A 23,152-nucleotide genomic window follows, 5' to 3' on the forward strand; every position below is an offset into this window, starting at 1 on the left:
ATAACCTTGAGAAAGTTACTTAGTCTCAATTCCCTAGCTGTAAATGAGGATAATAGCACTTCCCTACCTTACAGGGATGTTGTGAGAAGAAATATATTAAAGATTGACGTGCTTTGAGATCTACTGATGAAAAGTGCTATGTAAGAGCTAAGTATTATTACATTGTGTTGTGAATTGTTTATGATGTGTCAAGACGATCTCTCCCTTTTTTATTCCAGCATTCAGCATAATGGGATCCCCTATCTGATTGCTGCATTTGGGTGCTACTGTATGATAAATGAAATTAAATAATAATAATGAGGAATTTTTCCTCATTATGTTGTGAGGATGATGCTTTGCAGTTGGATGACACTTGACCCCCAAGAGGTAATGTGGTGATAGGGTCACAATGTATTATGATATCATAGAATCATAGGACTGGAAGGGACCTTGAGAGGTCATTTAGTCAAGGTCCCTGCACTCATGGCAGGACTAAGTATTATCTAGACCATCCCTAACAGGCGTTTGTCTAACCCGCTCTTAAAAATCCCCAATGATGGAGCTTCCACATCCTCCCTGGGCAATTTATTCCAGTGCTTAACCCCCCTGACAGGAAGTTTTTCCTCATGTCCAACCTAAACCTCCCTGGCTGCAATTTAAGCCCATTGTTTCTTGTCCTTTCCTCAGAGGTTAAGAACAATTTTTCTCCCTCTTCCTTGTAACAACCTATGTACTTGAAAACTGTTATCATGTCCCTTCTCAATCTTCTTTTTTCCAGACTAAACAAACCCAATTTTTTTCAATCTTCCCTCATAGGTCATGTTTTCTAGACCTTTAATAATTTTTGTTGCTCTTCTCTGCTTTTCTCCATGATTTGAGGTGATGTGAAACTTCAACCAAAGCTTATGATATGATGTGATGACGTTTGAATACATCATATTCTGATACTGTGTGATTGATGCCAGTTTGGACCTAGCTACATGACATTGGGATATGTTATTTCACGCTGTGAAGGCATTTTGACCCAAAGTGGTAATGATGATGCGTGATCCTGGTGTGCCATGGTGTGGCGCTGGTTGGATGGAGTGAGCTGACATTTTAAGACGTCAGTATGCTGTGACCTTTCAGCACGCCTCAGACTGATGGGACGTGCTGTTTTGCCGGGCCGCGCTGAGGTGCATTATGCGGCACCCCCACCCCGCGTTCTGAGGTGAAAGGGTGTCGTTTGGGGACGTCTTGAAGTCACAGTGACTTGACGAGACCCGACACGCCGTGACGCCATTTCCATGCCCTGCCCTGCGACACGTGTGAAGACCCCCCCCCCCAAGGTATGCCGGTGACGTGCTGGCGTGATGTCATGTCACCGTGCTGACATGATGATGTCATTCTGAAGCCCTGTGATGTCATGGGGTTACCACACACAGCTTTCTCCTTGCAGCATGATGCTGGCATGGATATTTGGGGGGGGCCCATGTTGGGGGCAGCACTGGCAACCCCAGCAGCCACACAGGGGCGGGAAAAGGCCCCCTCTGCCCCCCACCCCAGCTCCCGCAAAGCATTTCGGGAAGAGAACTTTGCCCCGCCCGCCAGTCAGCCGCCCGGCGCATGCTCAGGAAGGCCTCACACACGGGGCTGGGGCGGCGGCGCATGCGCCCTGCTGCTGCCCGGTCGTGAGGGGCTACCGGCCGCGGCGGGGCGAAGGGGGAGGCTAGGCCGCGTTGGGAGCCGCGGGCTCGCGTAGATGTGCTCGCCGGCGGAGGCGCTTCCCGGGCCGGCCCCGGAGGGGGCCCTGCCCCCGGAGTGGGAGTCGGACGAGGAGCGTATGGCCTTCCTGTTCTCGGCCTTCAAGCAGAGCCGGGAGGTGAACAGCACCGAGTGGGACAGCAAGATGGGCTTCTGGGCCGAGCTGGTGCTGGGCCGGGGCCGCCGCCGCGGGGCGGTGCGGACCTGCCTGCGGGAGCTACAGCAGGCCTTCGAGCGCCGCGGCAGCGTCCCGCTGGGGCTGGGCACCGTGCTGCGCGAGCTGCTCAGGTACCGGGGCGGGGGGGGCGGGAGAGCAATGGGCGGGGCACAGGGGATGTGGGGCGCGCTGGGCACGTCGGGCATTAAGGCAGGGCAATCTGCCGGGGGTCCCTAGAAGTGACTGGGGGTCACTAGGTGCAGGTACAGGGCTGGGGTACTGGGAGCAATATGTTGGGGGTCACTAGGTGCAGGGCACAGGGGTGGGTTATTGGGAGCGATGTGCTGGGGGTCCCTGGAAGTGACTGGGGGTCACTAGGTGCAGGTACAGGGCTGGGGTACTGGGAGCAATATGTTGGGGGTCACTAGGTGCAGGGCACAGGGGTGGGTTATTGGGAGTGATGTGCTGGGGGTCCCTGGAAGTGACTGGGGGTCACTAGGTGCAGGTACAGGGCTGGGGTACTGGGAGCAATATGTTGGGGGTCACTAGGTGCAGGGCACAGGGGTGGGTTATTGGGAGCGATGTGCTGGGGGTCCCTGGAAGTGACTGGGGGTCACTAGGTGCAGGTACAGGGCTGGGGTACTGGGAGCAATATGTTGGGGGTCACTAGGTACAGGGCACAGGGGTGGGTTATTGGGAGCGATGTGCTGGGGGTCCCTGGAAGTGACTGGGGGTCACTAGGTGCAGGTACAGGGCTGGGGTACTGGGAGCAATATGTTGGGGGTCACTAGGTGCAGGGCACTGGGGTGGGTTATTGGGAGCGATGTGCTGGGGGTCCCTGGAAGTGACTGGGGGTCACTAGGTGCAGGTACAGGGCTGGGGTACTGGGAGCAATATGCTGGGGGTCCCTGGGGGTCACTAGGTGCAGGTACAGGGCTGGGGTACTGGGAGCAATATGTTGGGGGTCACTAGGTGCAGGGCACAGGGGTGGGTTATTGGGAGTGATGTGCTGGGGGTCCCTGGAAGTGACTGGGGGTCACTAGGTGCAGGTACAGGGCTGGGGTACTGGGAGCAATATGTTGGGGGTCACTAGGTGCAGGGCACAGGGGTGGGTTATTGGGAGCGATGTGCTGGGGGTCCCTGGAAGTGACTGGGGGTCACTAGGTGCAGGTACAGGGCTGGGGTACTGGGAGCAATATGTTGGGGGTCACTAGGTGCAGGGCACAGGGGTGGGTTATTGGGAGCGATGTGCTGGGGGTCCCTGGAAGTGACTGGGGGTCACTAGGTGCAGGTACAGGGCTGGGGTACTGGGAGCAATATGCTGGGGGTCCCTGGGGGTCACTAGGTGCAGGTACAGGGCTGGGGTACTGGGAGCAATATGTTGGGGGTCACTAGGTGCAGGGCACAGGGGTGGGTTATTGGGAGTGATGTGCTGGGGGTCCCTGGAAGTGACTGGGGGTCACTAGGTGCAGGTACAGGGCTGGGGTACTGGGAGCAATATGTTGGGGGTCACTAGGTACAGGGCACAGGGGTGGGTTATTGGGAGCGATGTGCTGGGGGTCCCTGGAAGTGACTGGGGGTCACTAGGTGCAGGTACAGGGCTGGGGTACTGGGAGCAATATGTTGGGGGTCACTAGGTGCAGGGCACAGGGGTGGGTTATTGGGAGTGATGTGCTGGGGGTCCCTGGAAGTGACTGGGGGTCACTAGGTGCAGGTACAGGGCTGGGGTACTGGGAGCAATATGTTGGGGGTCACTAGGTGCAGGGCACAGGGGTGGGTTATTGGGAGCGATGTGCTGGGGGTCCCTGGAAGTGACTGGGGGTCACTAGGTGCAGGTACAGGGCTGGGGTACTGGGAGCAATATGTTGGGGGTCACTAGGTGCAGGGCACAGGGGTGGGTTATTGGGAGCGATGTGCTGGGGGTCCCTGGAAGTGACTGGGGGTCACTAGGTGCAGGTACAGGGGTGGGGTACTGGGAGCAATATGCTGGGGGTCCCTGGGGGTCACTAGGTGCAGGTACAGGGCTGGGGTACTGGGAGCAATATGTTGGGGGTCACTAGGTGCAGGGCACAGGGGTGGGTTATTGGGAGCGATGTGCTGGGGGTCCCTGGAAGTGACTGGGGGTCACTAGGTGCAGGTACAGGGCTGGGGTACTGGGAGCAATATGTTGGGGGTCACTAGGTACAGGGCACAGGGGTGGGTTATTGGGAGCGATGTGCTGGGGGTCCCTGGAAGTGACTGGGGGTCACTAGGTGCAGGTACAGGGCTGGGGTACTGGGAGCAATATGTTGGGGGTCACTAGGTGCAGGGCACAGGGGTGGGTTATTGGGAGTGATGTGCTGGGGGTCCCTGGAAGTGACTGGGGGTCACTAGGTGCAGGTACAGGGCTGGGGTACTGGGAGCAATATGCTGGGGGTCCCTGGGGGTCACTAGGTGCAGGTACAGGGCTGGGGTACTGGGAGCAATATGTTGGGGGTCACTAGGTGCAGGGCACAGGGGTGGGTTATTGGGAGTGATGTGCTGGGGGTCCCTGGAAGTGACTGGGGGTCACTAGGTGCAGGTACAGGGCTGGGGTACTGGGAGCAATATGTTGGGGGTCACTAGGTGCAGGGCACAGGGGTGGGTTATTGGGAGCGATGTGCTGGGGGTCCCTGGAAGTGACTGGGGGTCACTAGGTGCAGGTACAGGGCTGGGGTACTGGGAGCAATATGTTGGGGGTCACTAGGTGCAGGGCACAGGGGTGGGTTATTGGGAGTGATGTGCTGGGGGTCCCTGGAAGTGACTGGGGGTCACTAGGTGCAGGTACAGGGCTGGGGTACTGGGAGCAATATGTTGGGGGTCACTAGGTGCAGGGCACAGGGGTGGGTTATTGGGAGTGATGTGCTGGGGGTCCCTGGAAGTGACTGGGGGTCACTAGGTGCAGGTACAGGGCTGGGGTACTGGGAGCAATATGTTGGGGGTCACTAGGTGCAGGTACAGGGCTGGGGTACTGGGAGCAATATGTTGGGGGTCACTAGGTGCAGGGCACAGGGGTGGGTTATTGGGAGTGATGTGCTGGGGGTCCCTGGAAGTGACTGGGGGTCACTAGGTGCAGGTACAGGGGTGGGGTACTGGGAGCAATATGTTGGGGGTCACTAGGTGCAGGGCACAGGGGTGGGTTATTGGGAGCGATGTGCTGGGGGTCCCTGGAAGTGACTGGGGGTCACTAGGTGCAGGTACAGGGCTGGGGTACTGGGAGCAATATGTTGGGGGTCACTAGGTGCAGGGCACAGGGGTGGGTTATTGGGAGTGATGTGCTGGGGGTCCCTGGAAGTGACTGGGGGTCACTAGGTGCAGGTACAGGGCTGGGGTACTGGGAGCAATATGTTGGGGGTCACTAGGTGCAGGGCACAGGGGTGGGTTATTGGGAGCGATGTGCTGGGGGTCCCTGGAAGTGACTGGGGGTCACTAGGTGCAGGTACAGGGCTGGGGTACTGGGAGCAATATGTTGGGGGTCACTAGGTGCAGGGCACAGGGGTGGGTTATTGGGAGCGATGTGCTGGGGGTCCCTGGAAGTGACTGGGGGTCACTAGGTGCAGGTACAGGGGTGGGGTACTGGGAGCAATATGCTGGGGGTCCCTGGGGGTCACTAGGTGCAGGTACAGGGCTGGGGTACTGGGAGCAATATGTTGGGGGTCACTAGGTGCAGGGCACAGGGGTGGGTTATTGGGAGCGATGTGCTGGGGGTCCCTGGAAGTGACTGGGGGTCACTAGGTGCAGGTACAGGGCTGGGGTACTGGGAGCAATATGTTGGGGGTCACTAGGTACAGGGCACAGGGGTGGGTTATTGGGAGCGATGTGCTGGGGGTCCCTGGAAGTGACTGGGGGTCACTAGGTGCAGGTACAGGGCTGGGGTACTGGGAGCAATATGTTGGGGGTCACTAGGTGCAGGGCACAGGGGTGGGTTATTGGGAGCGATGTGCTGGGGGTCCCTGGAAGTGACTGGGGGTCACTAGGTGCAGGTACAGGGCTGGGGTACTGGGAGCAATATGCTGGGGGTCCCTGGGGGTCACTAGGTGCAGGTACAGGGCTGGGGTACTGGGAGCAATATGTTGGGGGTCACTAGGTGCAGGGCACAGGGGTGGGTTATTGGGAGTGATGTGCTGGGGGTCCCTGGAAGTGACTGGGGGTCACTAGGTGCAGGTACAGGGCTGGGGTACTGGGAGCAATATGTTGGGGGTCACTAGGTGCAGGGCACAGGGGTGGGTTATTGGGAGCGATGTGCTGGGGGTCCCTGGAAGTGACTGGGGGTCACTAGGTGCAGGTACAGGGCTGGGGTACTGGGAGCAATATGTTGGGGGTCACTAGGTGCAGGGCACAGGGGTGGGTTATTGGGAGTGATGTGCTGGGGGTCCCTGGAAGTGACTGGGGGTCACTAGGTGCAGGTACAGGGGTGGGGTACTGGGAGCAATATGTTGGGGGTCACTAGGTGCAGGGCACAGGGGTGGGTTATTGGGAGCGATGTGCTGGGGGTCCCTGGAAGTGACTGGGGGTCACTAGGTGCAGGTACAGGGCTGGGGTACTGGGAGCAATATGTTGGGGGTCACTAGGTGCAGGGCACAGGGGTGGGTTATTGGGAGCGATGTGCTGGGGGTCCCTGGAAGTGACTGGGGGTCACTAGGTGCAGGTACAGGGGTGGGGTACTGGGAGCAATATGCTGGGGGTCACTGGGGGTCACTAGGTGCAGGTACAGGGCTGGGGTACTGGGAGCAATATGTTGGGGGTCACTAGGTGCAGGGCACAGGGGTGGGTTATTGGGAGCGATGTGCTGGGGGTCCCTGGAAGTGACTGGGGGTCACTAGGTGCAGGTACAGGGCTGGGGTACTGGGAGCAATATGTTGGGGGTCACTAGGTACAGGGCACAGGGGTGGGTTATTGGGAGCGATGTGCTGGGGGTCCCTGGAAGTGACTGGGGGTCACTAGGTGCAGGTACAGGGCTGGGGTACTGGGAGCAATATGCTGGGGGTCCCTGGGGGTCACTAGGTGCAGGTACAGGGCTGGGGTACTGGGAGCAATATGTTGGGGGTCACTAGGTGCAGGGCACAGGGGTGGGTTATTGGGAGTGATGTGCTGGGGGTCCCTGGAAGTGACTGGGGGTCACTAGGTGCAGGTACAGGGCTGGGGTACTGGGAGCAATATGTTGGGGGTCACTAGGTGCAGGGCACAGGGGTGGGTTATTGGGAGCTATGTGCTGGGGGTCCCTGGATGTGACTGGGGGTCACTTGGTGCAGGTACAGGGCTGGGGTACTGGGAGCAATATGTTGGGGGTCACTAGGTGCAGGGCACAGGGGTGGGTTATTGGGAGTGATGTGCTGGGGGTCCCTGGAAGTGACTGGGGGTCACTAGGTGCAGGTACAGGGCTGGGGTACTGGGAGCAATATGTTGGGGGTCACTAGGTGCAGGGCACAGGGGTGGGTTATTGGGAGCGATGTGCTGGGGGTCCCTGGAAGTGACTGGGGGTCACTAGGTGCAGGTACAGGGCTGGGGTACTGGGAGCAATATGTTGGGGGTCACTAGGTGCAGGGCACAGGGGTGGGTTATTGGGAGCGATGTGCTGGGGGTCCCTGGAAGTGACTGGGGGTCACTAGGTGCAGGTACAGGGGTGGGGTACTGGGAGCAATATGCTGGGGGTCCCTGGGGGTCACTAGGTGCAGGTACAGGGCTGGGGTACTGGGAGCAATATGTTGGGGGTCACTAGGTGCAGGGCACAGGGGTGGGTTATTGGGAGCGATGTGCTGGGGGTCCCTGGAAGTGACTGGGGGTCACTAGGTGCAGGTACAGGGCTGGGGTACTGGGAGCAATATGTTGGGGGTCACTAGGTGCAGGGCACAGGGGTGGGTTATTGGGAGCGATGTGCTGGGGGTCCCTGGAAGTGACTGGGGGTCACTAGGTGCAGGTACAGGGGTGGGGTACTGGGAGCAATATGCTGGGGGTCCCTGGGGGTCACTAGGTGCAGGTACAGGGCTGGGGTACTGGGAGCAATATGTTGGGGGTCACTAGGTGCAGGGCACAGGGGTGGGTTATTGGGAGTGATGTGCTGGGGTTCCCTGGAAGTGACTGGGGGTCACTTGGTGCAGGTACAGGGGTGGGGTACTGGGAGCAATATGTTGGGGGTCACTAGGTGCAGGGCACAGGGGTGGGTTATTGGGAGCGATGTGCTGGGGGTCCCTGGAAGTGACTGGGGGTCACTAGGTGCAGGTACAGGGCTGGGGTACTGGGAGCAATATGTTGGGGGTCACTAGGTGCAGGGCACAGGGGTGGGTTATTGGGAGCGATGTGCTGGGGGTCCCTGGAAGTGACTGGGGGTCACTAGGTGCAGGTACAGGGGTGGGGTACTGGGAGCAATATGTTGGGGGTCCCTGGGGGTCACTAGGTGCAGGTACAGGGCTGGGGTACTGGGAGCAATATGTTGGGGGTCACTAGGTGCAGGGCACAGGGGTGGGTTATTGGGAGCGATGTGCTGGGGGTCCCTGGAAGTGACTGGGGGTCACTAGGTGCAGGTACAGGGCTGGGGTACTGGGAGCAATATGTTGGGGGTCACTAGGTGCAGGGCACAGGGGTGGGTTATTGGGAGCGATGTGCTGGGGGTCCCTGGAAGTGACTGGGGGTCACTAGGTGCAGGTACAGGGGTGGGGTACTGGGAGCAATATGCTGGGGGTCCCTGGGGGTCACTAGGTGCAGGTACAGGGGTGGGGTACTGGGAGCAATATGTTGGGGGTCACTAGGTGCAGGGCACAGGGGTGGGTTATTGGGAGCGATGTGCTGGGGGTCCCTGGAAGTGACTGGGGGTCACTAGGTGCAGGTACAGGGCTGGGGTACTGGGAGCAATATGTTGGGGGTCACTAGGTGCAGGGCACAGGGGTGGGTTATTGGGAGCGATGTGCTGGGGGTCCCTGGAAGTGACTGGGGGTCACTAGGTGCAGGTACAGGGGTGGGGTACTGGGAGCAATATGCTGGGGGTCCCTGGGGGTCACTAGGTGCAGGTACAGGGCTGGGGTACTGGGAGCAATATGTTGGGGGTCACTAGGTGCAGGGCACAGGGGTGGGTTATTGGGAGCGATGTGCTGGGGGTCCCTGGAAGTGACTGGGGGTCACTAGGTGCAGGTACAGGGCTGGGGTACTGGGAGCAATATGTTGGGGGTCACTAGGTGCAGGGCACAGGGGTGGGTTATTGGGAGCGATGTGCTGGGGGTCCCTGGAAGTGACTGGGGGTCACTAGGTGCAGGTACAGGGGTGGGTTACTGGGAGCAATATGCTGGGGGTCCCTGGGGGTCACTAGGTGCAGGTACAGGGCTGGGGTACTGGGAGCAATATGTTGGGGGTCACTAGGTGCAGGGCACAGGGGTGGGTTATTGGGAGTGATGTGCTGGGGGTCCCTGGAAGTGACTGGGGGTCACTAGGTGCAGGTACAGGGCTGGGGTACTGGGAGCAATATGTTGGGGGTCACTAGGTGCAGGGCACAGGGGTGGGTTATTGGGAGCGATGTGCTGGGGGTCCCTGGAAGTGACTGGGGGTCACTAGGTGCAGGTACAGGGCTGGGGTACTGGGAGCAATATGTTGGGGGTCACTAGGTGCAGGGCACAGGGGTGGGTTATTGGGAGCGATGTGCTGGGGGTCCCTGGAAGTGACTGGGGGTCACTAGGTGCAGGTACAGGGGTGGGGTACTGGGAGCAATATGTTGGGGGTCCCTGGGGGTCACTAGGTGCAGGTACAGGGCTGGGGTACTGGGAGCAATATGTTGGGGGTCACTAGGTGCAGGGCACAGGGGTGGGTTATTGGGAGCGATGTGCTGGGGGTCCCTGGAAGTGACTGGGGGTCACTAGGTGCAGGTACAGGGCTGGGGTACTGGGAGCAATATGTTGGGGGTCACTAGGTGCAGGGCACAGGGGTGGGTTATTGGGAGCGATGTGCTGGGGGTCCCTGGAAGTGACTGGGGGTCACTAGGTGCAGGTACAGGGCTGGGGTACTGGGAGCAATATGCTGGGGGTCCCTGGGGGTCACTAGGTGCAGGTACAGGGCTGGGGTACTGGGAGCAATATGTTGGGGGTCACTAGGTGCAGGGCACAGGGGTGGGTTATTGGGAGCGATGTGCTGGGGGTCCCTGGAAGTGACTGGGGGTCACTAGGTGCAGGTACAGGGCTGGGGTACTGGGAGCAATATGTTGGGGGTCACTAGGTGCAGGGCACAGGGGTGGGTTATTGGGAGCGATGTGCTGGGGGTCCCTGGAAGTGACTGGGGGTCACTAGGTGCAGGTACAGGGGTGGGGTACTGGGAGCAATATGCTGGGGGTCCCTGGGGGTCACTAGGTGCAGGTACAGGGCTGGGGTACTGGGAGCAATATGTTGGGGGTCACTAGGTGCAGGGCACAGGGGTGGGTTATTGGGAGCGATGTGCTGGGGGTCCCTGGAAGTGACTGGGGGTCACTAGGTGCAGGTACAGGGTGGGGTATTGGGAGCAATATGTTGGGGGTCACTAGGTGCAGGGCACAGGGGTGGGTTATTGGGAGCGATGTGCTGGGGGTCCCTGGAAGTGACTGGGGGTCACTAGGTGCAGGTACAGGGGTGGGGTACTGGGAGCAATATGTTGGGGGTCACTAGGTGCAGGGCACAGGGGTGGGGTATTGGGAGCGATGTGCTGGGGGTCCCTGGAAGTGACTGGGGGTCACTAGGTGCAGGGCACAGGGGTGGGGTACTGGGAGCAATATGGTGGGGGTCCCTGGAGGTGCAGCGTATGGGGCATTTAGAGAGGACAGTTTTCTGGGGGCTTGCTGGAGATGCAAGTTATAGGAGTGCAGAGGACATGCGGTATTAGCGAGAGCAATATCCTGGTGGGTTTGGGGTTCAGGGAGGCAAGGGACATGGAGCACTAGGGTGCAAGGAAATGCTGGGAGGGATGTGGGGCACGGATGGGGCAATATGCCGGTGATCACTAGGGTGTGCCGGGCACGGAACGTTGGGGAGCATGGGGCATTACGGTGGGAAACGTGGTAGGAGTTGTGGAGTACTGTGCACAAGGGGCAGTGATAGGCATGGATCGGAGGGGGCACTGGGCTGAAAGGGTGATAGAGAGCAGTATGCTAGGGTTCACTGGGAAGCTTGGGTGCTGGACACAAATGGATAGAAGAAAAGGTTCATAAAGGGTGCTTGAGGCAGAAGGAGTTAGTGGGCATAGGGAGCAATATGCTTAGGGACATTGGGAAGGCTGCTTTCCGTGAAAGTGCGTGGGGCCATATTGTAGTGGGTGCCGGGAGGCCAGTGTGCCACAGACCTCTGGAGAGGAGGATTAGGTTTGGTGCTGTAGAAGCTGCTTGGGCACTGGAGGCAACCTTTTGCCTTTTCATAGGCACTATCCAGCATCGGGGGCAACAGCACTGAGATTGTTCCCCTTTGAAAATACTTAAGGAACGCTCTAAACTTTTTATGCCAGTCGGAAAATCTTTTACCTACTGATGTTATAAATCACACACACAATGGTCATGTCTGGAAGAAATCAGAGAAGAAAATCATTTGTGTTTCCAGTTTATGTACTTTATGCAGAAAGTTCTGTCAAATGCACAATCACTATAAGAGCTTCACTGCAGCCAGTTTCCTCTGTGTGTGTGTGTGTGTGTGTGTGTGTGTGTGTGTGTGTGTGTGTGTTTGTTTTATTTTCACATGGTAAAGTGAGAGAACAACATAGGAAAATAGTTGTAAAATCAGCCAAGTTGCAAGAGGATGTGTAGGCAGAGGAAATCCCTTGAACTACTTTCTATAAATTTGCAGTGTGGAAAATCCCCACACAAATAAGAAAGGAAACTGACTATAGGGAAGTTTTTATAGTAAACCATTGTGTATAAATTCTGTCAAAAGCACAAAGTAAATACACTGGAAAAACAGTAGTCGTTTTTGAGCGTTTTTATATTGTATTGTGCATACAATTTTATTTTAATTGAGATTTCAAATTGATGTCCAAATAATCCCTCAGTTAAACAATCTTGTTAAAACTACTGCAATTGTGAACCAACTTATATGTTCTGTGCTGGGGAAATGTTACTGCTAAAGTTGATTCTTCAGAGATCTCTTCATGCACTGATGATTCCATCTGCACACTGGGGACTGCACGTCCATTTCTAATTCTTGTATGTCTTATTCTCTTCAGACGTGGCAAACTGCAGAGGGAGTCAGACTTCATAGCCAGTGTAGACAGCAGCTGGATCTCGTGGGGTGTGGGGATCTTCATTCTGAAGCCCCTGAAATGGACCCTGTCGAGTGTGCTGGGTGACAGTAAAGTGCCTGAGGAGGAGGAAGTGCTGATATTTGTGGAGCTACTTCAGGTGAGCATTTCACTGTCTGGAGCTTACCCTGGTTACCCCTGTTATGAGGATGGAGTATGTGTATGTGTGGGGAGGGTGTTGAGATGGGTTTTCCTTGAATCACATTATAAAGATTTCCCCACATTAACAGGAAAGGGTCAGAGTTGAATAAGAGACCTTCATCTCTACTCATGTACATTCAAAAACCCAAGAGAAGGGAGAGGGGTTGAATGGCTCATAGTTGGGACATAGAGCCCTTCCCTTCTACATATATGTTCAGATATCAGTGTAATGGCCGTTAAATGACTTCTGTAAAATGAATTGATGGGTTTTTAGTTCATTTTCTCGTGAATGACACTGCATCATAACACACAAGCAGAGTTGTTAGTCTCTGCTGTGAGGCCACTCTTCTCTTACATTTAAAAAGGGTCTCCTCCAAGTTAAGTTTGAGGAGTATATATATTTTTTTCAGTACAGTATGTGTGGAAGCCTGCAGATTACTGTCTGAGCACCATCTGTTCTATAGATACATACATAAGTGTCAGGGACTGTCCATCCAGTATCTCTTGTCTTCATTGAATTTACATGCAACTTTAAAATTAAATTGAAGCAGTGTTTATACACTTTTCAATCATGGTTATATGTGCGTCGCCAAACCTGTGAATGGCCCTTGTTTATGGCAACTTTTGAAGTTTAAAAATAGAGGCAGATTCTCAACTGGTGTAAATCAGTGTTGCCCCATTTGGCCTAAGTGGCATTGCATCTGATTCCTTTAGTTGGCCCTATGTCCTTGAGTTAGCTGAACTAAAAAATAAGAGTTTGAAGTGAAAAATCAACTAAAAAAAAATCACACATCTTTCTGAACTTTTGTTATCTATTTTCGTTACAAGCAGCAGCTTAAATGATTATAACTCACTGGGATTATAGAGAACTCTTTTCTCTGTTCAACTTGTTTGCATTGTGCACTTGACAGCATTCAGTGTACAGTTGCACTGTTATTTCCTGGATAGTCAGTGTCCCATATTAGAATGGGGCTTTTATACAGCATCAGGAAATAAAACCCTTTTTAAAAAAAAAGTGACCGTAAAGCCTCAAACGTTCACTGTGGGATTCAGGGGCAGATGGAATTCATGACACTGCATTCAAAACTTTTTTTTTTTTTTAAAGATTTCAAGTTTGTGTGTCTTTCATTTTGAAAAGGGACATGTATTTTGTGTAACATGTGGAAAAAATGGCATAACTGATCAAGTTGAAATTTAAAAAAAAAGTTTGAATTGGGACAAAGTCGAAAAGGAAAACCTTTTGAGAAGCATAGAAAGGGCTATGGAATGGCTTACTCACCATGCAGTGTCTGTTGCTTATTTTGGTATATGCTTTGGCAGAGGAAACAGGAAGCTTGCAGTTCCGGTTCCTCAGGAACTGAGGGAACCAAGTGATTCTCCTATACTCCATTAACAGCAATGCCATTTTTAAAGAATTACAAACTTTCCCTTTTTTTAAATTTTACAAACAGTTCTTTTAATTTAACCTTCATAGTCTACTTTTAGCCCTCGGACTTTTAGAAACATTACTGTGTAACATATGCAATAAATAAAATATACCCCCAGACCTCCTAAAATACAAAAGTCACCTTTCCCCAAAGTTGTAGACCAGAGCTATGATACCAGGTAACCTATAAGCCTCTGGGAAGAGAATACAGAGAGAATTTGATAGGCAGAAGAGGAGACATAGGAGTGTGAACACATTCGTTTGGAATGGATATGAAAGCTGATAAGGACATGGTGCTTTTTAAAAATGAAACATAAACCCTTAGTATTCCTGTGAGGGTAGGTGTGTTACCATTTTACAGATGCGGGAGCGGTGAAGTGACTTGCCTCACTTGGGATTACTACTCCACAGCTTCTGGCTCCCATTCCTGAGCTCATATCTCTACACCATGCTATTGTCGCTATGTTATGCGTTAAGACGTGAGCTATACGTTATGTGTAGATTTGCTGGAAAAAAAAAAAATTCTTGAATTGATATACATGGCTTGTGTGGGCCATGATACAATGTTGTTGTGACTCTTCACCTGTGTATGAAATCTACATTGGCACAGACGTGTCAGATTGGCACCCCTTGCAGTAATAAGAAAGGGATCCCAATGCACACTAACAGTTTTGTTCCTTTCCTTCAGGAAAAGGCAGAGGAAGTGTATCGCCTCTATCAGAATTCTGCACTCTCTTCCCACCCTGTTGTTGTCCTCTCAGAATTGCGTTCACTCTGTGCCAGCATATGTCCGGATGAGAGGACATTCTATCTACTGCTGCTCCAGCTGCAGAAGGAAAAGAGGGTCACGGTCATGGAGCAGAATAGAGAGAAGGTGCAGAATGGCAGATGAAATTTAATGTTGATAAATGCAAAGGAATGCACATTGGGAAGCATAACCCCAACTACATGTATAAAATGATGGGGTCTAAATTAGCTGTTACCACTCAAGAAAGAGATCTTGGAGTCATTGTGGCTAGTTCTCTGAAAACATCCACTCAATGTGCTGCGTCAGTCAAAAAAGCAAACAGAATGTTGGGAATAATTAAGAAAGGAATAGATAATATGACAGAAAATATCCTGTTGTCTCTATAGAAATCCATGGTTCGCCCACATCTTGAATACTGGGTGCAGATGTGGTCGCCCCATCTCAAAAAAGATGTATTGGAATTGGAAAAGGTTCAGAAAAGGGCAGCCAAAATGATTAGGGGTATGGAACGGCTTCCGTGTGAGGAGAGATTAATAAGACTGGGACTTTTCAGCTTGGAAAAGAGACGGCTAAGGGGTGATATGATTGAGGTCTACACTTTCTCGATACCAGTCATGATTTTAGATAAGGAAGTGTTGTTTACTACTTCTCATAACACAAGAGGTAGGAGTCACCAAATGAAATTAATAGGCAGCAGGTTTAAAACAAATAAAAGGAAGTATTTCTTCACACAACGCACAGTCAACCTGTGGAACTTCTTGCCAGAGGATGTTGTGAAGGCCAAGACCATAACAGGGTTCAAAAAAGAACTAGATAAATTCATGGATGATAAATCCATCAATGGCGTCCCTTGCCCCTGTTTGCCAGAAGCTAGGAGTGAGTGACAGAGGATGGATCACTTGACGTTTACCTGTTCTGTTCATTCCCTCTGCGGCACCTGGCACTGACTGCTGTCGGAAGACAGGATACTGGGCTAGATGGACCCTTGGTCTGACCCAGTAGGGCCATTCTTAGTTAGAGAAAGTGTGGTCCCATTCCTGTCTTGCATTCTGTTTGGCTGACAGGGCACTAATTTTTATGGCTAAATGCCAGTGTCTTCCATTAGCCGTTCACCTTGTATGTGTACAGGAAGAAATGGCTTTTCCCCTTTATCATAAGCTGGTGGTGCAGGGCTGAGGGTCTGGAGTGTTCACTAAGTGAGGGGTCTAAATTCCACTCCCCAAACAATCTCTTGTAAATATATAGGGCTGTTCACTCCAAAGAATTCTACACATTACAAGCTGATAGGCAAGCTATAGACCCGGGTTACTTGGTGTTCTTCCAGAAACACTACCCAATGCTCTAGGACAGGAAAAAAAGGAGAACACTGTAACCAGTTGAAGATGCATTTTGGAGTGGTTGAATGTAATCTTTCCAGTTGGAATTTGGCCACAACACTGGGGTTAATACTGCAGCTCTTGTGGGGTGGGCTATACCATAGGCTGGGTTTGATGTCAGTTTTACATCTAATCTGAATGATGACACCTTCAGCTGTGTAGTGCCCACTAATATTATGCAGGGGCACTGTTTAGATAGTAGTAATACTTGGTCACGTCACATCTTCAAAGTGTGACACAAACACTCAGTAATTGATGTTGAGTCCAAAAGAAGAATGCCCCCATGGAATTACCCAGCACCACTGCAGTTTCTGGGCATTCCTTTGAGGCATCGTGGCTGCATACTAACATGGCTCAAATGTGATATTTTACTGTATTATAGCACAAGCTGGCATTGCCCTTTCTTTAGACTCTAGTGTACCAGTATCCTTTTTAGTATTATGGGCCCAAAGCTGAACAGGGAACTGTGATGGCAGAGTTTACACAGCCTTTTATTTTTTTAAGGAAGAAGTCTTGCTTTCTTGGTATAGATGTTGCTCTAGAGATTCCGGCTTGTGAGAACACAAATCCTACAGTCTGGCAATTCAGTAATTTGCTGCTCCTCCTTTAGATAGTTAAGTTTGCCCGAGGTCTGCATGCCAAAGTATCCCCAGTGAATGATGTGGACATTGGGGTCTATCAGCTAATGCAGAGTGAGCAGCTGCTATCACAGAAGGTGGAGTCCCTTTCCCAGGAAGCAGAGAGGTAATGGGTGTGTGTGTGTCTCCCCCCTTCAGCTCTGGGGAAAAAACTTTGCTTGTGACCTGGCCCTTAGTGCATGTATAATATGTTGCTGAGGGACTTTTTTTTTTTTTTCTTGTAACTGTGTGAAAAGGTAAGAAATGCCTCTTATTTGCCTGTTGGGTGCATGGGGAACAAAGTATGGTAACCCAGGGTTCTCCACCCATTTTACCTTGTGTCTCCACAGTCAGCCGCTTGCCACGTGTTGTCCTTGGATGCACCCCAGAATACTTTGTATCATTTCTTGCTAGGCATCCTGGAAAGTGGTGGAGTGGTTTATGGGGTGCACTGGATCTGAGCGAGTCAGTTGCAAGTGGCTGAACAGTGGTAGAGGGGAGGATGGGGTAGAGAATATCACAGCTGTTTCATGACCCCCTCCTGCTTATAGGCTTGAGCTTCTCCTTGCCCTCTGTCCTTGCAGGTGTAAAGAAGATGCCCGGAGCGCTTGTAGAGCTGGCAAAAAGCAGTTGGTAAGTATACCCTGACCCTGCCTGTTCTGCTTGGGAAGCTGTGGTCTTGGAACTGTGATACGAGATGGGCAACTTCTGAGTTTCAAAGTTGCATGCCAAGACCATTCTGACAGCTGCAAAACCTACTGCTATGGCAGAGGGGTTTGATTCACATGGTGTCACATCATGCAAACATTGTGGTCTGGAGGAGGATGCTGAGGAGAGTTTGAGGGCATCTCAGTCCTAACATCAGCCCAAGGCGAGTGCTTTGCTGCACTGGAATAGTTGTTTTAAGAAGGAACTTTTTTTGGATGCTGCCTGATTTCTGATCAAGGTTGTGTATATGTTCCCAGGCACTGAGATGTTTGAAGTCCAAGCGAAGGACAGAGCGGCGGATTGAAGAGCTCCTTTCCAAGCTGGATGCAGTTCAGGGCATCTTGGATCGAATATATGCTTCTCAGACAGATCAGATGGTAGTGTGCTTCTTCCACCTCTCGCTTCATATGGTCATGTTGCTGCTCAAGTTTGTTTTGCTTTACCTACCTCTTCAAGCTCTGTGTTTGAGGAGCTCCTGCATATGGGTAAGATCTCATCCTCTCTACTCCAAGAGATACTGAGGATGGCCTAGGAATCTTACTGTGATTGTGGCAAGGAAATTGGTCTCTAGCTGCATCTTCTTTTTGCCTCTTCATGCTGCTGCCCTACTGAAAACTCTGCTAGGGTTTCTCTGAAGAAGTAACAGCTTATAGTGTAGTCTAAGGAACACATCCTAACAGAAGTAACATTCCTTTCTTTTCTCCTTATTAAGGTGTTCAATGCCTACCAGGCTGGAGTAGGAGCTCTGAAACTGTCCATGAAAGATGTCACTGTGGAGAAGGCAGAGAACCTGGTGGATCAGATTCAAGAGGTATTGTGAGATGATGGTGGAATATAAGAACCGATAGGGAAACAGTGGGTGAATGTTCTAGGCACATTTCCCAGGTGTTAGACATGAGGCTTCTGATACTGTTTTGCCCGTATGCTCTGCATGTCTCTTGGGCTGTAGGATCCATACAACTTACTTCCATGTTACTTCTTTGTCCTTAAAATACCTGTGACATTAGCACTTTAAGTGCTGGTAGATGCTCTCTAATGTTCTCTTACAGCGCTCATCTGTGTAGCGTCTAACTGCGGTCAAAACTACTTGAGGGGCTTTGTTGCACAGCCATGTACTGTTAATTCTCTTACAGCTTTGTGACACCCAGGATGAAGTTGTTCAGGCTCTGGCAGGAATGTCAATCAATGGCTTGGGTGAGTTCATCCATTTTGTGGGCTTTCCCTCCTCTTCTCTCCTCCTTCCCCCCCCCCGCCCTCCCACCACACATACACACCATTCAGGTGCTTGCCGGTGGCTGTTCTCTGAGAATAGGCAGTTGTTTTCAGCCCTTCAGAGTCATCTGCTTTACTGGTGCCTTGTAGAGGGAGAAAGCATTTACAGGTAGTATCCTGGTGTCTGATCACTGATTGCAAGTGACTCAACAGGTAGAGTCATAGGTCTGGAAGGGACCTCGAGAGGTCATCTATTCCAGTCCCCTGCACTCATGGCAGGACTTAGTGTTAGGTGATGGAGAACTGGGGATGGGAGCCGGCTTGCAGTTTGACTCCTCCAAACATACAGGCTCAAAGAACTGCTGGCAGTCCTCCAAGGTTGAGGCTGTAAACTACTGAGTAGTTTAGTCTGTTTTTTGGATGGATGCTATTAGCTTTAGAAATGTCTTCCTTTCTTCCTGGTTTATCTTTACAGCACCTCTCTGTGTTGCTATCTGTCTCTTCCAAAATACTTCGCCGCCCCCAGACCCTCCCCCACACACAGGCTTCAGCAGTGATACATCCTAATCTCAGTCAGAGGGTATCAGCTCCTACTGCCTTTAGCAGACAGAGGCTTCCCACCCCAGTCCTAGGTGTTGAACTTTCAGCTCCTTCTGCCCTGTGGCATGAGGTTCCTGTCTGAGGAAGACGCATGCAGCACTGCTCATGGTTTTGGAGAATAGGAGAGTTGCAGTGGTTCTTTTTCTGGCTTGAAGTAACTTTGGTGGAGGCTGAAACTGGGACATTAGTGCTTGTTCTGAACTTGACTTGTAAAGTCAGTGTTAAGTTTTCTTACCTGAGCAGGAATCTGTGCAAACCACCAGGTAAACGACGAGTTGGCAGGAGCTTTTCAGGCTCAGGTTCTCAAGTGTAACGTCTCCTTTGAAAGGGGTGTGACATCTTGGCTTAGTGTCCAGCCGTGAGTGAGCAGCTCTTCCACTGATGTAGGATTGTCTTTGCAGCACTCTCCTGCTACAATACCTTCCTTGGCCACTGGGATGTTTTGCTTATATGGTCTTCCAGCCCATTTCGTGTGCTATGAAGGTTTGTTTAATTCCTCCAGAGATTGATTTGTTTGTTTTTTATCCTCGCAGAGGTTGACAGTGAGGAACTTGAGAAGGAACTGGATAGTCTCCTCCAGGACTCCACTAAAGAGCCTTTGGACCTGCCTCCTGTTCCCCAGAAGCCTCTGCTTCCCAGCGTCTCTGACACTGAGCTCGAAGCAGAGCTGGAGAAGGAGGATGGAGGTATGTATCGGCAAACAATCTTAGCTGACGGCCTACTACTGGGATCAAAGCCAACCACATATCAAGAGGTGGTGGCTCTCTGTCCACGTGCTAACAGTCAAATGTCCTGCTCTACAAATTCACTCCTTTGCCGTAAATTAGCACCACCTGGCAGTCTTGGCATAAAGGCTAAGCACGATATGGGCCAGGAAAGCGTAGTTACCTCGAAACCTCTGTCAGTGGGGTTTCAGGGGTTGTCCTATTAGAGTGGTGCTGCAGGGTGGAGGGGTAAGCATGATCTATCCCTGCCCATGTCATCCCTATTCTGTGGCTAAATGACTGTAGTCTCCTTGGCTGTGAATCCAGCATTATATTATCACAGAGAGAGGACACCCTTCTCTGAGCAGACCTCCTCCCATTTACGGTGAAACAGAGAGTTCTCCTACTTTAGTAGCTAGTGGAAACTGTTTTCCAGCTAGTTAATGCCTTCTGAAAACAAAGCACTCAGAAGAACTGGGTGGAGCCATCTGCGAGTATCGTTGTTGTAAAAGTGTGTTTTGGTTCATTTTATAAATATTGATAGGCCCATAGTTAAAACAGTTTATCTGCCAGGTCCTTGAATATGCTGCTGGCCCTCTTTGTGTTCTTCTAGGCCCTGCATCCCCTCCTCTTTTCATGTCGGTGATACAGATGCTTAAATTGGCCACCAGTCTCAGCTTCACCTAGTAATAATGGGTGACTTAATTCCTTCTTTAAATTAACCTTAATGTACTGGATCGAATCAGTTGTGCCTCTAGTCTCGAAAAGTAATAAATATCAGAAGCTTCAGAGGAAGGCATGAAATCTTGTGATGATTGAATGACCTACCCATAGAATTTTCTTCATGTCTTTGAGCAGTTAGTAACTTTCCTATGTTCTGAACCATGAGGGTTAGTATCCTTTACATCTGAGGGAAAACCCTAGGTGGTATGCTATTTAAGTGTCAAGAAACCACTATGGATTTACAAAGTATGGGGGGCTTAGTTACTTTTTGCCTGTGTCTGTCTTCAGGACTTAGGATATGGTTGGTCTTTCTTTGACCCATTCTGCTGCTAAACGCTCACTTTTGTTCTCTGTTGCTTCTTCATTTGTAGGTTTGGCACAAAAGACTGCTTCTACCTACTCTGAACCCAAAAGAGCTCTGGGACTGGGTCTCTAACAGCGTCCTGCTGCTGTAATTTGAGAAGTTGTCTTAAGCTTGCTTAACTAGTGACCATAACTTTAAAAAGTAACTTTTGGAGTGTGGGCTAATGCCCCCCTCTTTACTGGATATCACTTTGCTAAACGACAGGATCTACTGCCATGACAATCCACCCTTTCTGGAACTGATCCTAGCTGGTGTTGCTGTCGTCTCTTTAGTGTCAGTATCTACATTGGTCCCAGTTTGATTTGTTATCCCAAGTTGCCTACGATGTTCACTCTTGCCAATGAGCTCTGTCTTCCCTTCAGGATTACGGTTCCTGAGCTCTCCTACTTCATAACAGTCTCAGTTTTGCTATGGCCAGCATTGAGGAGAACCTGAAACGCAGTAGGATCACAGCTGCTTGACCTCTGGCTGTTTGTGTGGTTGTGAAAAACGTTTGGCACGTAACATAGTTACTGTTCTTGACAGTCATCTATCTGCAGCAAGCTTACACACATGTTGATAGTACTATCTATCTTTCCTTGTTTGTATTTGCACGATTGTGGTTGACGAGACCAATAACTGTTTTAGTGTATGAGACGTGTTGCCACTTGGGGGCAGCAATTGCCAGCACAAGATGAAAGTTGCTCCTCTCTTTGTAATACACCAAGGCCTTGAAAGGAGACCTGCAAAGGATTTTTACAATGAAGGTGTTGCTTTTTAGACTGCGTGATGATAAATGCCAGCAATGTTTAAGTTTCTGCTTGTTTTTTACTTGTAGAAATAACAGATAGTTCAAGCTTAGTCTTCCCTGCCTTTGCCGGAGAGCTTCTTGGGAGTCACAGGGATGGCTAGTGTGAGCTTTTTACACCATCACTGAATGGATGGGGATTTTGTATCCTTTTCCAAAGTGTTCCTTAGACAGTGGTATTAACAGTAAAACAGCTCATTAAACCGTCTGACAATCCCCTCTGTTAGTTTGCAGTCTTGAGATGTCATAATTTTGGTAGGACACCGGTTGTCCTAGAGAAGAACTGAATTTCTAATGTAAAAAGACAAGCAGAAGGAAATAAACTTTAGGAGTGGCCTTTTTTCATTAGGAAGAAGTGCAATTCCTCTTTGCAGGTCACTTTTACGATGCTTATCATGTACATGGAAGAGGGTAAGTCTGATCTGTCTTGCTTCCAGTTGCATCTAGCATGGCTGGATTAGCCGCTTTAGGCGAGGCAGGTGCTTCCAACTGTGCTCTTGTGTATCCTGGCTTCTGATGGGAGCACTATGCCCTAGACAAGGAGTGGTGAATAACAAGTGTGGTCTGACCCCAGGAAAGAAGGCTATAGGGTGGACTAGGTGTGTGTACCTTTGTAACTGGTCTCCTACTTCTGTCCCCATGTTTGAGTCAATGTCTGCTTATTGGGTATTATCCCTATCCTGCCTCCTGTACCAGTGGCTCTCCATTGCTCAAGCCAGGTGGAGGGCAGTTTGTATGAATAGTAATAATGGGTCATGGAGTAATGAACGGGGAAGGGGTACTGGTCCTCACCCGACTCCAGGAGAGCCGGGAAAGAACTACCAGCAAAGTGTCTACAGTCTGCTGCATCTGAACACACCCAGCTTCTCTTCTACTCCCCTGCAGAAATACCATTACTGTTCCTGAGTGGAGACCCTCCCCCTGTGGAGGGTATGGTACAAGGGGTTAGCAAGTCACATGGGCCACAAACACAATCATACTAAATCATTTTAATCTCCGTGTTCCTTTCCTATGTAAAGAGAAGGGGGAAACAGTTGCTGTTTTTTCTACCTGCTGTGTAATAAAGAGGGAAAAAAACCAAAAACGTCCATTGTGCTGCCAGTTTTCTTCTCGCATTATCTCTGAGATTGATCACATTATTAATGCTGCTCCCATGGTGCTTCCAACATCTATGATGGAAAGATTGCTCACTAAATATAAATGGGCAGCTGACAGTGGTTTGATTTCAAAAACAGAGTGATGGATAATCCATGTACCCGGCTGTTGGATGTACCCACAACATGACCTCTGTAGGAAAGAGCAGCTAGTGATCTGTACTGCGTCTAAATTAAAACAGGCAGTTGCTTTCAGTGGGAGAGACAGCCCTGCTGGCTTGTGGTTCAGGAGCCTTGGCACGTTCATGAGCGTTGGCTTAAAAAGCTATTTGATTGCTCTCTTTGCTCTTCAGGGTATGCCATCCTTTCTGCCTTTTCTTCTTTCCCATGTTTTTCCTCTGGTTCATTTTATAAAACGTTGGGATTTTCACCAAGGACACTATCCCACAATCTAATAGACCTCCCTGCTAAACAGAGGATCAATGTAAACGTTCCTTTCGTCAGCTTCCTTTTGTTACGTCT

At 51.2% G+C, this 23,152-nt stretch overlaps 1 protein-coding gene across 5 annotated transcripts; it reads left to right on the forward strand.

Annotated features, from left to right (window-relative positions):
• The first annotated feature begins 778 nt into the window (after window positions 1–778).
• On the forward strand, window positions 779–22,620 carry CHMP7 (charged multivesicular body protein 7). Of its 5 annotated transcripts, XM_043502923.1 has the most exons (11): window positions 779–1,300; window positions 1,556–1,565; window positions 12,054–12,230; window positions 14,386–14,571; window positions 16,432–16,565; window positions 17,023–17,071; window positions 17,404–17,523; window positions 17,859–17,957; window positions 18,280–18,339; window positions 19,488–19,644; window positions 20,757–22,620. In XM_043502923.1, exons 1-11 carry the CDS (start codon window positions 1,266–1,268, stop codon window positions 20,819–20,821), a joined length of 1,092 nt encoding a protein of 363 aa, XP_043358858.1. In that variant the 5' UTR covers window positions 779–1,265; the 3' UTR covers window positions 20,822–22,620. The 5 variants fall into 5 exon arrangements, with proteins under 5 accessions (XP_043358858.1, XP_038240835.1, XP_043358855.1 ...); XM_038384907.2 differs by lacking the exon at window positions 779–1,300 and having other exon boundaries at window positions 1,556–2,010; window positions 12,056–12,230; window positions 18,280–18,340; window positions 19,492–19,644; XM_043502920.1 differs by lacking the exons at window positions 779–1,300; window positions 1,556–1,565 and adding an exon at window positions 1,568–2,010 and having other exon boundaries at window positions 12,056–12,230.
• The last annotated feature ends 532 nt before the right edge of the window (window positions 22,621–23,152 follow it).

This window comes from Dermochelys coriacea, chromosome 26 (genome assembly GCF_009764565.3).
Source record: "Dermochelys coriacea isolate rDerCor1 chromosome 26, rDerCor1.pri.v4, whole genome shotgun sequence".
NCBI lineage: Eukaryota > Metazoa > Chordata > Testudines > Dermochelyidae > Dermochelys > Dermochelys coriacea.

Coding starts and splice junctions, on each gene's coding strand:
- CHMP7 (XM_043502920.1), top strand. CDS start 1,721: ATGTGCTCGCCGGCGGAGGCGCTTCCCGGGCCGGCCCCGGAGGGGGCC. Junction 12,231..14,385: donor TATTTGTGGAGCTACTTCAG/GTGAGCATTTCA, acceptor CCTTTCCTTCAG/GAAAAGGCAGAGGAAGTGTA. Junction 19,645..20,756: donor GCTGGAGAAGGAGGATGGAG/GTATGTATCGGC, acceptor CTTCATTTGTAG/GTTTGGCACAAAAGACTGCT.